Source organism: Aricia agestis, chromosome 18 (genome assembly GCF_905147365.1).
Source record: "Aricia agestis chromosome 18, ilAriAges1.1, whole genome shotgun sequence".
Classification (NCBI taxonomy): domain Eukaryota; kingdom Metazoa; phylum Arthropoda; class Insecta; order Lepidoptera; family Lycaenidae; genus Aricia; species Aricia agestis.
In genome coordinates, this window is record NC_056423.1 from 8315285 (window position 1) to 8333498 (window position 18214).

The following is an 18214-nucleotide window of genomic DNA, read 5'->3' on the forward strand; positions in this document are numbered from 1 at the left end:
TAAATCAAAAGGACAAAAAATAAAACAATCACAAAACAATACTAACAGTAAACATTACATTGATAGCTTTATTATACTTTTCGAAATATAATTACAGTAATCATTTTACAGTACACATAATATGTACAACAATAAATGAAACTTTTAACGCTCACAATATACATGGCCTTAACCACATTAATCTAGTAATATTTGAAATAAATATAAAATCTAAATATTAAATTATAAAAATATTTTGCCAAGCCGGATATTATAATGTTTGAGTATATGACACTTAAAATTTCTAAACATTTGGTACACAGTAAGCTTGCGGTGTGAGTTACATAACCTAACATAATACAATTTGACACTAAATTAATTATTAAGTATAAGAACATAAACAAATGTAACATTCAATAAAAACCTTAAGCCTAAATATTGCAAAAATATTATGATTATAAGCGTCAGTCGACACGAGGGCATACGCGACGCGTCGCAGCTATTTTATTGTGATGTCACGTACATTGCAACTCGTTGTGAACTGACCCTAAACGACCTGAGCTTTCTGGGCCGTGGTGGATATCGGCTAACAAAGATTGCAACTATGACTGCGAAGTTGCCTATAACATGCACAATCGAAGTCGATTATGGGCAATTATAGACCAATATCCACATGCTTGTATTGGTCCATCATGATGGATTATTGACTTCATCAACAAGGAAGCCACATTAAACATTTCTGATCAACGGCACCAATCTAATATTAAAAAACAATGGAATACAATAGATTAGAATAGACTAGACAAATTGTCTAATAACGAAATTGATACTACTGTAGATACCAAAAAATGAAAAAAAAAAACATTATAAAAATGGTAACCAATTATGCACCACAAGAAACTTTGAGTTTTGATCTGAGCCAGAGACTTAAAACAATAGTTCTGTCTCTAGTCTCTTCTACTAAGTGCCAAAAAAATCATGACTGACTGAATAAAGAGTATAACATTACCATCCAAACCAAATACGAAACGCAGCACCTGAGATTTAAGGCGACACGTCACACGACACAACACGACACTTCACGTTCCATAGAACTGACATTTGTAAAACGGCAAACGTGAGTTTGTAAACCGTCAATTCTATTGAACATTAAGTGTCGCGTCGCTGTGTATCGCGTAGTGCGGTCGCATCTTAAAGAAGATCTAAGATCTACGATGCTATTTTTACGCGTGGCTTAAATCGGAACTAACGTCGCCATATTCTAAAATGTCACTGAGACGACTTCTTCACCATATCGACATTTCGCCAATGCCTTAGAAATATAATTTTCCTGTTGGTCGAATATGGCTCTGTTAGATTTGGGCTAGCGCCAAAAAATCAATTTAATGCCCGGTATCTAAACCTTTTGACAGAAGTTTATGTCTTCACTAGCGCTTTTGATTGGCAAAAATATTGGCCACTCAAAAACGCCTTTCAACAAATAAACTTCTGTGAAAAAGCTCGGAAGCCTCTGACGTCTTACCTGAATTACCAACGATGTGGCGCTACTAAACTACACATTAAAAAAAAACAAAATTTTACAAACGTAGAGGGTAGGGAACTATTTCACTTAGGGTCTGTTTGACCACTTTTTAAAAAGTGCCGAATAGGCTATTACAACTTTTTTGACAGATTCTCCATAGTTTGTCAAGTTCATTGCCTGGATAGCCTATTCGTCACTTATCAGGAAGTGGTGAAACAGGCCCTTATGAAGATAAAAAATAAAACTCTAGTTTTCTATAATTAATTTCCCACCGAATACAGTACACGTCTACATTAGATAAAGCGTTTTTCTTCTAAACACAGACTATTAAATATTATGCTGTTTATACAAAATATTTATGAAGTAAAAGAAACGACATGATTCCGAAAATTGTTTAAGAAAGAAACCGTGTTTTCTTATTTCTTTTTTATTTTATGTCGAAATTTACTTTATAATATCACATAGTATATGGTCCTGTGCATTTGAGAATACATAATATATTTTGTTTATATTTTATACTAGGTATACAATAGCTTTTAATTCTCATTTATAATTCGATGTCATAATATGGCTTGTTATAAGGACTAATTACATTATGGATTCTCCGAGGTTTGATACAATGTTATCATAAAACATTATTCCCCTTAAGTCGAGACTGCACTAAAACACACGACATGACACTTCCCCCGCGTTCTTTTTAGCGTTAAAAACGATCAAAACCCTCAAAATAGGAGGCATTTTGAGCGTTTTGATCGTTTTTCACGCTAAATGGATCGCGGGGTTCATGTTCTATAGAACTGACGTTTGTAAAACGTCAATTTTATGGAAGTGAAGTGCCGCGTCGTGTCGTGTAGCGGCGGTAAATTATACAATGAATAAGCTACACAATAATTTGTCATTGTCCTTCAAATACTAATGTATTAAACAAGAACAAAACGTTGTAACATACTAAGGGAGATTTTGTCAATTACGGCAGTGCCTTTTTTACTTTGAGGTTTATTTTGACGTTTAAATTCAAGATGGTGCCATGTTATATTTGAATTTGGAATATAGTTCCATTTTATATTTATTAATTTTAGGTATTAAAATATATACAAAAGGACTTATAAGAATATCAATTAATACAAAATTGGGATAGGAATTGAGTTAATAATAAACAATATAATACCGAGGAAATATTACACAAAATATAAAACAAACAAAAGATGAAGCAATGCTCGCATCTAGATAGCACATCTAATCTATTGTCTTTTGTCGACTTTTAGTCGTAAGCATGAGCATTGTATTTTTTTACTACTCTAACCAGCTCGCAAACAACGGTATTTAGAATATTTATGTTTTATGTTTCATAATTAATTATGAAAATAAAATGTTGACGAGACACCAAAAGTTTTTGCAGGGCCCACGCTAACACGATATACTTTTGTCTTTTGTCTACCGCCTAAAATAGATGGGATTTTACCATAAAGTTAATATACCTAGCGGAATAGAGAAACAATGGCCTGAGCAAGCGAGATGGCACTCATGTTCAATCATGCCTGTGTAAGTGTTTACGTACACATATTTTTACACACAGACGTAAATCAATTTCGGTTTCATTTGACAGCTCGAGATTGTAGCTCTATTCCGCTAGGTATAATAACTTTATGGATTTTACATAACGCATCGCAAGCGCCATGACACATAGCGATACGTTATGTCAAATCCCTTTCATTTTTGTTGACATTCAACTTCGCTATCGCATATGGCGAATGCATTTTGACTAAGCACTTAGACACAATAGACAGAATGAACCAGTACGCCAACTTAGAAGTTTGACGTAGTATGTCATATCGGCCGGCACGTGCCGCTGCATTGCTCGACCGTTCATAGCATGCTTACAGCGGTATTCGCTTCGTCAGTTTGTTTGCAGTCGGCTTACTGGTTCGTTGTCTATTGCGACTTAGATTGCTAAGAACTTCGGAAGTTCAAATGGTGATGGCGGTTTTCACATAAATGACGGCTTGCAGGCTTAGTATAATCACCATAGAGCGATTTCTTTCTACGGAAGAAAAAAAGTGATAGACGAAGGAAATCCGCGATTTTATCAGTAGAATCTGTCAGTAAGTCCATTATTTCCCGTTTCTTATGATGTTATGCTTAGCCTGCTGGTCGGGCGATGATGATTTAAACAACAATATCGGCGTGGTCTTTCTGCGCAGGCGGCAATACATGGACCTGCTTGGCCTTACTCGCGTGGTACACCTGGCCAGGGCTGAACGGCTCGAGCCGAGGGTGCGGGGATATATCTTTCTTCGGATCTGAAATGTTAAATTGATTGATTTATATATAACAAACAGATATATAATAAAATGGAAAACATTACAAAACTTTCATAGACAGTAAGCGGGACTATGTTACTTGTATGGAGTGTAGATGGAGGAGAACTATCTCTGTATGTAAAAAGTGTCCGCTGAAATGCGTTTAATTAGGGTGGCGCTACAGTAGCAACAGGGTAAATTTTAAATCATTTAGCAGTTTAGTTCAGCTATTTTAGGTTATATTTTTCAAAATATATTGGTATTAACCCAGTAATTCTGTGACTCGGCTATTCGGCTAACTTCAATTTATATTTTGTCACCAACGGCTACATTCATTCCGTACCCTTTGCTGCAGCTAGCGCCACTCTTGGAGGATTTTTCAACTGTTATTTACTGCGTACAGCTGGACACTATTTCAAATATCCCCCATATAAGATAGTTCTCCTCCATCTACCCTCCATAGTTACTTGGTCGCATTATGTCAAATTAATGTTATTCTTCTTATTTAATGGCACCCAAAGATGCAGGGTTGTACCCATAAAGTTAATATACCTAGCGGAATAGAGCAACAATCTCGAGCTGTCAAACGTAACCGAAATTGGTTTCATCTGTGTGTAAAAATATGTGTACGTATACACTTACACAAGCATGATTGAACGTGATTTATATGAGATTAAATTGTCAACGTGCGGCACGTGCCGACTGGACGTCAAAAACGAGTGCTGCTGTCATGTATCACACGTCTCTTTTTACCCTGCAATGTTACTGATAGTGACATCTCTCTTGCTCAGGCCTTTGTTTCTCTATTCCGTTAGGTATATTAACTTTAAGGTTGTACCATAGTCGTAGTCCAGCTAAGATTGCCAAAATCCCATCAAATTAAGTAGGTATGTCTATTAGTCAATAATAATTTGTCTAATAGACAATAATAGTATATTTCGTATGCGAGTGTGAATAGATACAGATACATAAAGTTAGTTCTAACCGGTAAAAACTAGACGTAGCCCACTTTGGGTGCTAGGTGCTTAGGTAGGTTATATAAAAAAATACACACTACTGACTACAATATACATTATTGTAATGTATATTGTAGTCAGTAGTGTGTATTTAAGAGGGAATAGGGGAGGGTAAGGAAGGGAATAGGGAAGGGTAGGGAAGAGGATTGGGCCTCCGGTAAACTCACTCACTCGGCGAAACACAGCACAAGCGCTGTTTCACGCCGGTTTCCTGTGAGCCCGTGGTATTTCTCCGGTCGAGCCAGCCCATTCGTGCCGAAGCATGACTCTACCACGTAAAATGTATGTGTATCTGTGTCTGTGCGTCACCTTTAGTGTTGGCGGCGATGTATTTGGACAGGCGGACGGCGGGCAGCGGCAGGAAGCCCGCGCCGAGCGGCATCACGTCTAGCGACACGCTCTGCGGTGATCCACTGTTCTCCATCGTTAGAACGCCTGGAGACGACAAGTTGTAGTTTAATAATTTGCCAAATTCGAGTCGGACTCACACGAGGAGTTCTGCGGGGCTAATATGGTCGCTTTGAAGAATCATGATATGAATCATAATATGATTCATTTTTCTAAAATCGCAAAATGCAACTCTGCTTGCAATTCATTTCTGTATTTTTGTACTGATTTGACATTTGTCAGTTTGACAGTTTTGACAATTCATTTGCTGAATTGATTGAGAGGAATTGCTAAATGTGACCATTTTAGCCCCGCTGTACTATGTACCTACATAGCCAAGATTTTTCGAATCCCGCTTACGTATATTTACAATTTAAATGAGCTGTATTGTTTGTGTAAGTTACCTGCTGTGCGTCCCAGCACCGCCCACATGGTTTGATCCGCTAACACTTCGTACATGAGCGACGTATATTCAGTTTCGTTTACCTAAAACAAAACATTTGTTTAAGCACACTATTATAAAAATCAAACATCGTCCTTCTCTCTTCACACTCACGCCCGTTTTTCATATGCCAGGTGAAAAAGAACGACGCGGATTCGTCGCCAAATTAGGTTTTTCTCAATAACTCGATAAATATACAACCCCTCCCGCGCGCGGTGTCCATGTGTTGGGTAAATAATTAACTTTAAGCTACATTTACTCAGTGATCAATTGATATTATTTTTTATATTGTTTTTTTCATTTCATATAATAGCCAAATATCACGTCCTCGAGTATTGAACATGGCCCACCAGTCAAGTTGTATTACTACAACAATGTGCATTAACCTTTACAAAGGTCAAACCGATTTTAACATTGGCAAGACTCTGCAATGTGTAAATTTTGTTTTAATTTGAAATATCAAATGGTGTGAGCTACTCTGAGATTACAAGAATCTAACAATCATTCAACGATTCTATTTAATAAAATGGCGCAAAGATATTATGAGATATCACAAGCTTAAAAGTAAAAAAGTTTATTCTTGATATCATTTATATAAAATTCTCGTGTCACAATGTTAGTCACCGTACTCCTCCGAAACGGCTTTATTGATTTTAACCAAATTTTATATGCATATTTAGTGGGTCTGAGAATCGGCTACTGGGTACTTTTTATATTGATAAGTGCATTTGTTGAATAAATAATAGTAAATTATTACAACTCGAGACTGACGGCGACCATTGTTTGTGCGATGGGATAGTGATGGACGTTGCCATGGTGACATACTTATTTAGTCACTTCAATAAAATAATACGGGCGAAATACTTTATATGGCAAAGAAACGTTTGCCGGTACAGCTAGTATTATATATAGATTTCCTACACAGTGTAAACAGTGGTTTTATTATAGTCAAACAATATATTGTCCTTGTATATCAAACCACTTTTATAACATATCTGATCAACAAAAATAGGGATGATGACAAGGTCAAAGATAATTGAATTTTGTTAACAAAATAAAGAAATCACGGTAAAAAATAAGTGTTTCCAAAATTTCAGCTTGATAGCATTTGTATTTTTTTTGTTATGCGCCTTCAAAGTTGGATATTCAAGTCGAATTTCTTTTCAATTAAATTTCTTAATATTTGTATACAATTCGATAACTTATGCAATTAAAAGCAACTTTTGTTATGAAACCACTTTCATAAACGCAATATTTAATATACCTGTCGAACAAAGTTGTGTCCCGATGCGTACAAACTACGAAAGACTGACGTCATACTTTCGTAGCACTTTGTATGGAGCGATTCGGGCAGGTCTTTTTTATAAGATATTTGAATTATCATATCTTGGTGAATTTTTAAGCTATCAGAGTCATTCTTTCAACGATGTTTCTATTTTTTAAGTAACTTTCAATTACCGATAAGAAAAAAAAATAGTCATCATGCCTATTGTATGACTATTTCGTCCGTGTACATAATAGTACAGTAGATTGCACTATTAGAGAGATAACACTATTTAATACGTTATTATTAGTAAAGTTAATACATACCCTCTGTATATTAAGTTGCAGGCTGCACACTTGCGACGCCCTACAAAAGTCAGATCCCTTCCCCGGCTCCAACTTAGTTCTTATCACGAAGAGCGTCGTGTAGTCTTGTATGTCGAAGGGACAGGTGAATGTTCTAGTTATATCTTCTGTGACGGGACGGTATAGGACTGTGAATGTTGCTTTAAGTGGCTTCGCCTTAACTAGCGGGTCCTTGAGTAGCTCCCACATGAAGGAAGCGGTCGTGCCATCTGATGACACCATCTGTGAAATAATATGACATTAAAAAAAGATACAAAACACTATTAATAATAATAGGTGTCAGAAGAAATGGAAAATATTGAACCGGTCAAGTAACTGGCATGAAATGAAATAAATACCGAAATTTTTTAACACTAAGAGGGCTGATGACGATGGACTGTCGTTTAGAACACTCGATCACGTCAGCTTTCAAACAAAAAAAAATTTATCAAAATCGGTCTACTCGTTTGAATGCTACCATGCCACGAATACACACAGATAGAAACATGCACACACAGACAGACACGACAAACTTGTGAAGCCTCTATTTTTTCCTCAGGGGTTAAAAATTGTAAATAGTCTATGAAAGTTGTAACTTTTCAAGTAGTTACAATTTTTAGCTTGTTTACACAGGCAATTTATAGGTCTATAAATATAATGATAAGAAATTGTTCTAATACTTATTACAAACACCACGGCTGACTCACCAAATCCCTCGTACATTTCGGATTCAGATCGGACATAGCACTTCCATCGCACTCCAACTTGGGTTCACTCAGTATAAACTCCGTGAAGTGAGCAACAGTCGACTTGACGGTTACTTGCACGAACTTCCGAGTGTTGGACGTCAGTAGCTGCCAAGTCGCGACCATTGGCGGGGAGAAGTGTAACGGAACTTCCGTTACTGACTCCCACCAGGGACAAGTCAGCCACACCTGGAAATTTAATGAATAGATAATATTATTAGTCATAACTCATAATATTATAATTGAAACTTACAACTGAAAGCATTATTTTTTAATAACTTCAATAAAAAGTTTAATTTAGCACTTTAACATTACCTTCTGCTATCATATTTTGGTTGTCTGGAAGAAACCGCTGAAAGCCGCCTATTTGCTATATTCCTTGTCTTATGTTGTTTTTGTTTTGTTTATATGCAAATAAAGAAATTATAAATGAATAAATAAGTAAATACCGTATGCTCAATACTCTTCTCTCTCCTCGGTTGCAGGTTCGCGTACAACATTAACGGAACCCGCGTGGTGTGGAAGGGTTCCGCCGCGGGAACCGGCACCGTCAGCTCCCGGGAACCGAGAACATCGCTCGGGAACCGCGCGTTCAGACCCGTTGATGTCTTGAGAAGGATTGACGACTCCTGAAAATTGTTTTTTTTTTACATTGATCATTGACATCCACTGACGAGATATGGATCTTTAATTGTATGATTAGTAACTTAAAAAAATATTTTCTATTAGGTATTGTGTGGGGTCTCTATACAGGTGCGTGAATGCTGACGCGTGCAAGTCCCGAGCAGTCAAGAATGGAGCAAGTCAAGAACGGAGCATAAGAAATAATTGATATTAATAAATAGTTGGTTTGCTGCATTTCTGCTGCTGCAAGTCTTTCACTCGTGCTTTTCGATAGTCTATACCTCATAGACCAGACATAACATATTGTAATATTATGTATTTTGAGCAACCAAAAAATTTTGGCATCTCGTTTCCACGTGAGTAGGATAGCAATATGTGCGGGTGAAAAAAAGGCAAACAACTCCTATTAGTAAGTTATGGATGCCTATCTAATTAGTAGCTTAATATCTCACTATCGGGACTTTTTCAACGAGAACAATATGGGAAATAATAAATTACCTCAATTTTCGAGCTGCCGCTAGTTACAACTAGCTCCATTTCCTGTTCCAAGCCCGCAATCAAATCCTTCTTCGGCTCAACCTTATTCAGATAAACCGACACAACCTTTGTCTCCACATCATAACCCAGCTTACTCCCAATCAACACGTTCGATAGGAATTCCAACTTATCAATCAATAAAGACACTTGTCCCAATCTAAACGCACCACACTTGTTCGCAACATGTTCGAGTATTATTTCATTTTGTCCGGGTTTTATAACCACATCGTTATGCGTAAATGACGATTCAAAGTTGTTTCTGACTGTGGCAGAGGGTTTTCTGTATTTACTGCTGTCCGATCTTTTCAGAGGCGCTTTAACGTTTTGGTACTCTACCGTCGCCTTTTGCAATGTCTTGTCCTCTTTGTAGTGAAGTTTTGAGGTTATGTGCATCGGGTGCAGGAGGGGATCTTTAGGTTTTAAATCGTCTAATCTTATTCTGAAAATAAAATAAAAACAATATTAAGTTACTGTTACTATTCATCTAACAAAAAGAAAAAGAGAAATACAAAGAAAAGTGACAAAAATATAATTTAGTGACATTGTCTACACATACAGAGCTATAGTAACATTGTAGAGACATACATACACGGAGGGTAGGAGGATATGGATATGAAAAAATTGTCTACGACACTTTATAAGATGGTAGCATTATATTTAACTAGCTATTTGACCGAGCTTTGCTCGGTATTCGATAAAACACTAATAAAATGACATTTTATAAAAATGATTCCTAGCTAGATCGACTTATCGGATTTCAGGAAAATAGTTGGAGCCGATTCTGAGATTCCAATTATATATATAAATACAAGAATTTAGATATAAGATTTCTGCCACCAGCAAAAAGATTCTAGTAGTATTGTATGCGCCAATAAAAAGCTTTGATTAATTAAGTATAATAATAATGTATTACAAAATATACTCACTCTGTAAAAACGACATTAGTTTCACTATCATCTGTACACTCTTTGGATTTCTTGGGCGACGCGACACTTACACTAGCAGATAAATCAGTCTTATAATTCTTAGCCGGCGTCTTCTTCTCATATCTCTCTATACTTATAGCGGCTCTATTACATAGGATATCCTTTGGAAAATTACTATCGAACACCAGGCGAACTTGAATCTTATTATCAGTGATGTAAACACCACGTTCGGACGGCACCAAAGTTGCTGAGACGATTTTGAAGCAATCGTTGAGTTCGGTCAGCACAGACTCCTGTCTTTCAGCGAGATTCTCTCTCATAGACTTCCACATCTCCTCGTAGTAAAAATTTCGGACTAGAATTTCTAATTCGACCGTACTAGCTATTCTAGCAGAGAGCTTTGTATATCTGAAAGAAAATGGTTATATATTGTAGAACTCTTTTGAACAGGTGGATAATTATGATTGTTATACATGAGTTCTATGGGAATTCTAAATATGCGTTTATAGGATTTTGGCTACCTTTATTTCTATCGCGTATAACTGTTAAGAAGATAACGGACGGACCTCCGTTGTTTGGTTGGGGTATGTCAAATCATGTGTCGTTATTTGTCATGTTTTTTTTTTTTAAGGAAATAAGGGGGCAAACGAGCAAACGATGGAATGCAACTTCCGTCGCCCATGGACACTCGCAGAAACTTTGACCTGTGAATTTGGTCGGGTTATATCAATATAACCCGACCAAATTCACAGGTCGGCCTTCTTTGATCAATTTTCTGATGATACATACTTATTTCAATATTTACCTATCTACATCGTTCATCTTCTTAGCCGCAGCCACCAACTCGAGTCTTGTCTGAGCAGCCAAGTCCGGCCATTTCTGCTCCTCGTATGACCTCAGTGCGTCAGTAAGGAACACTACAGCCTTGCTGCACTCCCCCAGCTCCGAGTAGAATGAAGCCAGGTCTCGGCCTATGTGGCGGGCGAACCTGGGATTTTTTTTAAATAATAGATAGAACATTAAATTGAAAAAAATTATAGCAACCTCCAATCGAAAACTTCTTGCATACAATCTTTAATTAAATAAATTCAAATTTTTCGGTTTTGAGCGTTATGTTATGACGAACTATTGCTAAAAAATTTTTCGATCATCAATAAAAAAAATCTTGATCAAAATCGGTCCACCATGTTGCCATAGACAGACACACACAAACAAAGACAGACCGACACGCAAAACTAATAACACCCCACAGACATAGATCAAGATAGATACCGCATGTCCCTTGATTTGTATGAAAACGAGCGTGCCACTTTTTTCCTACCTAGTGTGACGTACCGATGATAAGAAACGTGTCCATTATCTAGGCTAACGTTTCATTTCGAATTTCTACAGCTCAATACGGCATAATTAGGCATTTAGGCATTCAGGCATTTTTAAAATTCCGATTGACGTCCGATTCCGAAAGCAGACTAAAGAACAGACTTTCGAAAGACGAGCATAGCTCGTCGTTTGGGAACGCGACATGGCACGCGAAGTATATACACATGCGGTATCTATCTTGATCTATGTCTGTGTAACACCCCTTTCGCTATATCTTTATCTATTATGTCACGTTTCAATTTGCCAGACAATGACAAAGTAGTTTTTTGCCCTATATCATAATATTAATACGCGAACGAAAAACTTTGTGACCCTTTTTATGAAAAATGGGGAAACGTAGTTGCATGAAATTTAGCACAGTTATAGTTTATATGATGAAGGAGTGCATCGAACTAATATTATTTTGAAATTATGCTTTTATCATACATTTTTTTTAACAAATAAAACATTACACACACTACAACACACACACATGAGAAATGACAGATTTTTGAGTGACAAGCCTATACATACGAGTTATACTCTTTTATTTATGGTTGAAGTCTGTTGACAACAAGTTGACAAATTAAATGGATTATAGTTTTTTTTATTGAATCTAAGATACTATTTAGACAATGCTTACACGGCCAGTCTGAGATCAGCTGAGTCCCAGAGACGAGAGTTGAAAAAAATTTATAAAGTCAATATTTTTTACAAAATATAGGTAGTAGTCCTAATGTCGTTGAAACTAAGGTCGAATTTCGACTATTGGGCGATCTCTAGTATATATTATAATTTTACCCCTGTAATGAATAAGTAAAAAGTACGGATATTTTTACTAGAAAGGCTATTTATACTATTCTCATTCGGAAATAACCCATTAAAACTAAACACCTGCTATCCATAACAAAGTATCAACTGACCTGAGCCACCCAATATGCTTGTACGTGCCCATGGCCAGCTCGGCCAGCTCGAGATAATACTGCTGGAAGCTGGTCTTGCTACACAGTGCCTCCTTCAGCCTGTCGGTCGGGGACTGCTGGTTGTTGGGCTCGCTGTCCCCCATCCCTGCTGACAGCATCACAACCAGATGGAGCTGCTCCGACGTGGGGTCCGGAGTACCGGGTAGCAGGCCGCAGAGCTTGCCTAGCTCGTGAAGCTGAAAAAAAAATAGATACACTTATATGACTTATATCTCAAGTCTGTTTATACATACTTGTATGGCAAGTCTGTTAACAGTTAAATCCTAGCTTTTGCATGTAAATACTTGCATTTGTTGTGTAAAATAATAGTCAAAAACTACTATTGCAACACTTTTTATTTATTAAAATAGTACCATTATAGAACAACCTAAAATCTTTGATATAGTCGGCTTAGTCGCGAGAGTAGCTCTTAATTTTTTCTTATTTAAATCAATGTTAACAATATTTGCATTTGGCTTTAACCTTAAATTAATTAAGGATACATTGTCAATTAAATAACTACTAATTTAATACATTCCTAAAAATATTTTCTTGTAAGTAATGTAGTGTCATTAGTTGCTTATCCATCCGGAAACAGTATGTCTTCCTTCACAATTCATTTGTCAAAATCACACGCAAGGCACGCATGTATTGTATATTCTGCCATGTATTCAGCTACCAGACGTAAACACTGATAATTAACTATTTACCCCAATGTATAACTGTGCGAGCACACTGACCTTCGAGATATTCTATAGCTTAAAGTCAGATTATAGAGGCTATTATTGTAACTGCGCGAGCTTGCAGCATATGTCAAAACGTTTTTAGAAATTAGTCTTGTGAGGAATTGGTCTAAAATGTTGCTAGCAATTAGGCTAAAATCGAGTCTAAAAATGTCTTGTCAGCGTCTCCTCGCATGCCAAATGTTAGGGCTATCATACTAGCCGATGGCGAGCGGCTTAGGGGCGGGACAGACACGCAGCAAATACGTCATCGACGCACAACGAATTAGCAACCTTCTGCTCTTTGTAAACTGCGATGCCTGCGACGTATTCGCTGCGTGCCTGCTCCGCCCTAAAATCGCTCGCCAATAATAGCGTTACAAAGAGACAGACATACTTTGTCCTTGACGTTGTGTTAGAGAGAGACAGACAAACCTTGTCCTGAGCGTCGCAGCGAGTCGCCCGCACACCCACAGCGTCTCCACGCACGCCAGGTGCGTCAAGCACGCGCCGAGCAGTGTTAGAGAGAGACAGACGAGCGGTGTCAGAGAGAAAGACGGACGCACTTTGTCCTGGCGTTGTGCAGGAGCGGCGCGTTCATGGTCGTGCACGCGTCGAGCGCGGTGTTGGTCGCGGCGAGTTGCTCGCACGTCCGCAGCGTCTTCACGCACGCCAGAAGCGCCCAGCACGTGCCGAGCAGTGTTAAAGAGAGACAGATGAGTAACGTCAGAGATACACATACACACCTTATCCTTGGCGTTGTGCAGGAGCGGCGCGTTCATGGCCGTGCACGCGTCGAGCGCGGTGTTGGTCGCGGCGAGTCGCTCGCACGCCCGCAGCGTCTCCACGCACGCAAGGTGCGCCCAGCACGCCGCTGCGCCGTCGGCCGCGCTCGCGCCGAGTAGCGTGAGCTCTACTGAAGTGTTGTGCACCGTAGATAGACAACGGGATGCAATCTAAAAATGCAAGGGTATTGTTTAGGTTTCAGTTTGCACACTTATTTCTAGACCTAAATAACTTACAAAGCGCAAAAAACTAGTTTAGTCTCAAATTTTTTTTTAAGATGAAAGTCATAAATTAATTAATGTTCTGTTAAGGAAAAACCGTGTAGAGATTTTACTAAACATGACTTTTTTATTAAGCTTAGCAAGTATTACAAAAACTTTAAGTAAATTATAGCTCAAAGGTTGATGATGATGTTTGCCAATGAACACTTTTCACCTAGGAATTATAAACAGTTGTATTTTTACAACTGACATCATATCCTCGCAACGGCATTAGTAATTAAATCACTAGCAATTTGTGTTACAGTTGGTTGGCCAAGAAGAAATAATAACCAGTCAATTATTGGTGTATTAGCTTTAACCGATATATCTATAAATCTAAGCATCAGCTAACATTGACTCGTGGCATGACAAATGTTTTATAAAAGCGATTCAAATCTGAACTATAGCAGAAGGAGATATCATTTTAATAGCTAAACAGAAATATTCTTATTATAACTAGCTAACCCGGCAAATGTTGTTTTGCCATATAAATTATTTCTAGTCTCAATATAAAAAGTAGATAAAAAAAAACCTATTCTCACGCCTAACGAATGTACCATCAAGGAACTTGATTCCTAGTCAGTTGACAGACCAAAGTCATTTGGTCGGATCATGTCAATTCATTGTTAAATGTGAACAATCAGCTGGGTTTGACGTACGTAAACTACGTAGGTCCCCTACGAATAATAAAAACTAGTTCCCACATCTGCTGAGGAATCAACTTCTCTGATAGTACATACAAATTAAAATCGGTTGAGCCGTTTTGGAGGAAATCGCGCACAAACACTGTGACATGAGGATTTTATATATTAGAAATCTATATATTTTAGTGTCTGACTAAAATAATTTATTAGTAAAACAAAACATAGAGTCTATGTTTTGTTTTACTAATAAATTATTTAAGTCACCACAAAAAACGATATTTAGATGCATAATGTTAATTGTGTTAAAATACATTTTAATGGAAACTTACCTCGGAAGGTTTAAAGGTACGTAATAACATGGCACTTTGTCGTTGAAATAAATAACTCCTAAAATCTAAAAGAGAGGCTTTCTTTTTAATAATTAAGTCCCTTAACTTCTGCGGTATGAGTGCAGTTAATCTGACAGCCTGCCAGGACGTCACCGGCTGTTTGAATGTCTCCAGCCATTTTGGACTCTCAGTTACATGTGAATTGAGAACGAATTGGGAAAACAAAGCATCTAACTCATCATATTGGACTAGAGCTTCTTCGTATAAGCCAAGCATTTCTAATACAAATGCTAGTTGTTCCTGTAATAAATAAATACATAGAGTTTATAATGATGTTTACAAATCTTGTAAACAACGTCATAAATTCTGATTTAAATACATAATAAGAATATAACTAGTTTTTAAATTGATTGTATAATATGATAAGAACAATGCCCTGGTCTGTCAAGTAGCATTTCTAACAAATTAAGCAAAAAGAAAACATTGTTTGAACTTTGACTTTAATTTACCTGATCTTATTATAGGTACATACTCCCTATAATACTTTTATAGTATTTAGTTTTTTTATTATACTATTCAAAACATTAAATTAAATTAAAAATTTATACGTGGGAGAGCCATGCTTCGGCACGAATGGGCCGGCTCGACCGGAGCAATACCACTTTCTCACAGAAAACCGGCGTGAAACAGCGCTTGCGCTGTGTTTCGCCGAATGAGTGAGTTTACCGGAGGCCCAATCCCCTACCCTACCCTCCCCTATTCCCTTCCCTACCCTCCCCTATTACCATATTCCCTCTCAAAAGGCCGGCAACGCACCTGCAGCTCTTCTGATGCTGCGAGTGTCCATGGGCGACGGAAGTTGCTTTCCATCAGGTGACCCGTTTGGTTGTTTGCCCCCTTATTTTTATAAAAAAAAAAAAATAATGAAAAATATTAAATAAACAAATACCTGTAAGGTAAAATATTTACAAAAGTCCCATTCTGAATCATTTCTCTTTTCTCTCTGCTCTCTCATATGCTCCTCAAACTTATTGATAGCCTTATTATATGCAACTAGAATGAAGTGTCTGACTCTGGCCACTAATGTCCTCCATGAGTCGGCACTCCTCGCTTCCGATTTTATTGGATTAATGACTGAAATAAACCTATCCTCCGTTTGTTTCACTGCAAAGTCCGATTTAATCTTATCTAACACTGTTGTCCGCGGCAGGAGCTTGTTCGTTTTCCTTATATCATATGTCTCAACCAAAACTAACATCCAATCCGTAATATTGTTTTTCTCTAATTGTTTGAGCCATCCTTCTATATCTTCTCTTAATGTAGTTTTATAAAATTCTATGTCCTGCAATTTGAGGAATATGTAATATTATTCAACATGGGGAAAAAATTATATAGTGCAAAAGAATATTTACCACACAATCTGTCCAGTAGATATGAAAAATAGGACGTTTCAGTAAATTCAGCTCAGACTGTGGTTTTTCATTATTGTTATATTTTATGAATGATGCTTCTAAATACACAAATTTATTTATCCTCCCAAAAGACCTTCTCCATTCACAAGAATCTTGAGGTATAGCTGCCACAAGAGGCGCCTCCAAGGTACAGAATAAATTCCAATCCCCTGCACCTAAAACATCAAAAACTGTTTTGGTTTCCTACTTTCGTGTGACGATAGAGCCCTAAAAATAACGGAAACATACATGTTACTACTGGTTTGTTTGTCATCCCTTCTCGGTCTGATGGTAAACTATCAACACCCTTCATTTTTCATCATCAATACGAGTCTATTTTATCTTCATAACATTTGGAGCACTGTTGGATAGTAACTGGGGCCACCCGCCCACTTTTTAGTATCATGAGGACCAAAGTAATATGGTTAGTATAACAGTATCGCACACGTATATAGTAATTAAGCAAATATGTGTAGAAAACTTTATTTGACCCGCTTTGTATTCCAAATGAAATAAAAATCTGGATATTGGATTGACAAAATTGACCATTTGAAAATACAAATGTCATGTGTCAATACGTTTGTGTCATATGTCAGGTGTGTTCCAAAGCTTTCCCAGTCATACTGGCTAGCTTGGAAAGCCTTTATCAACAAATTAATGATGCTTCATGTGGTGAAAAGCTGTAAATATTATAATCAAACCTAATAGACCTAGATATATGTCTACCAAATCCTCTATGGCGAAGAGGTATGAAAACACGGAATATATAACACTAAAGGAAGGGCCATAGCAAGTAAGTTTCATTGAAACTGCTGTCGCCAAACTCACACAGTAACATTTTACGCACACAAAAGAAATAACTAATCACAAAGAGATTTCTTTTTTAAAAACAATGTCGTAAAAACAACCCTAACCCTGTTGAAATAAAGAAGAATTAAAATTTAGCAATACCGGCTCTGACTACCGAGTTCAGTTATTCAACGCTAGATGGCGCTTGACAGCTAAATATGATAAGACTTGAAGTTGTACGCAATTTTACACCTTACGTCAACTAACGTAAGGTTTAAATCCGTACTCACGAACATACATGGACATAACTATGGCACGCGGGCCTCGCCCATATGCCCTTTCCTGTAGTGTTATAATATATTCCCTGTATGAAAACAACGGTGGTTTCTACTTTCTACTGTAGAACTTCTAAGTTCTACAGCGGCTACCTACGCTACCTCAATGACACGTCACACGGACCGGACCGGACGTCTCAGTAGCAAATTTATAATAAAACTCGTAATCGCACAGCGATGACGTGTTTTAAATTTGCTACTGGCCAGTGCGAAGTCGTAGCGAACTGCGATGATCGCAGTTTGCACTGGCCAGTTTAAGTGAATTATGGAACATACCAATATGGCTGTCACTTTTTGTGTTACCATTTTATTAACCGACTTAAAAAAAGGAGGTTATTAAAAACGATTTCGAGTCAAGTTGTTTTTATTTGAGTGTTTCTAACAATGTAAACTAACAGAAATAGATAAAAATAATTCAGTTGTACACGATTCTGTTTGAATTAGTCCCAAAAATGGTCGAAAGAAAATTTGTATTTTTAGACATTTATAT

At 37.3% G+C, this 18214-nt stretch overlaps 1 protein-coding gene across 1 annotated transcript; it reads right to left on the reverse strand.

Annotated features, from left to right (window-relative positions):
- Window positions 1–3174: 3174 nt before the first annotated feature.
- On the reverse strand, window positions 3175–17132 carry LOC121735955 (trafficking protein particle complex subunit 10). The gene is made up of 15 exons (XM_042126961.1): window positions 16850–17132; window positions 16562–16776; window positions 16099–16491; window positions 15150–15449; window positions 13877–14086; window positions 12370–12605; window positions 10893–11075; window positions 10088–10495; window positions 9123–9600; window positions 8450–8629; window positions 7962–8189; window positions 7237–7497; window positions 5609–5690; window positions 5127–5252; window positions 3175–3801 (listed from the first exon to the last, which is right to left on the reverse strand). Exons 1-15 carry the CDS (start codon window positions 16911–16913, stop codon window positions 3668–3670), a joined length of 3498 nt encoding a protein of 1165 aa, XP_041982895.1. The 5' UTR covers window positions 16914–17132; the 3' UTR covers window positions 3175–3667.
- Window positions 17133–18214: the final 1082 nt, after the last annotated feature.

Excerpts from the sequence above, each read along its gene's own strand:
- LOC121735955 (XM_042126961.1), bottom strand. The coding sequence starts at position 16,913 with ATGAAGGGTGTTGATAGTTTACCATCAGACCGAGAAGGGATGACAAAC. Across the intron at positions 10,496-10,892 it reads AAGATGAACGATGTAGATAG|ATATACAAAGCTCTCTGCTA; the intron begins GTAAATATTGAA and ends ATTTTCTTTCAG. Across the intron at positions 7,498-7,961 it reads CGAAATGTACGAGGGATTTG|ATGGTGTCATCAGATGGCAC; the intron begins GTGAGTCAGCCG and ends ATTATTTCACAG.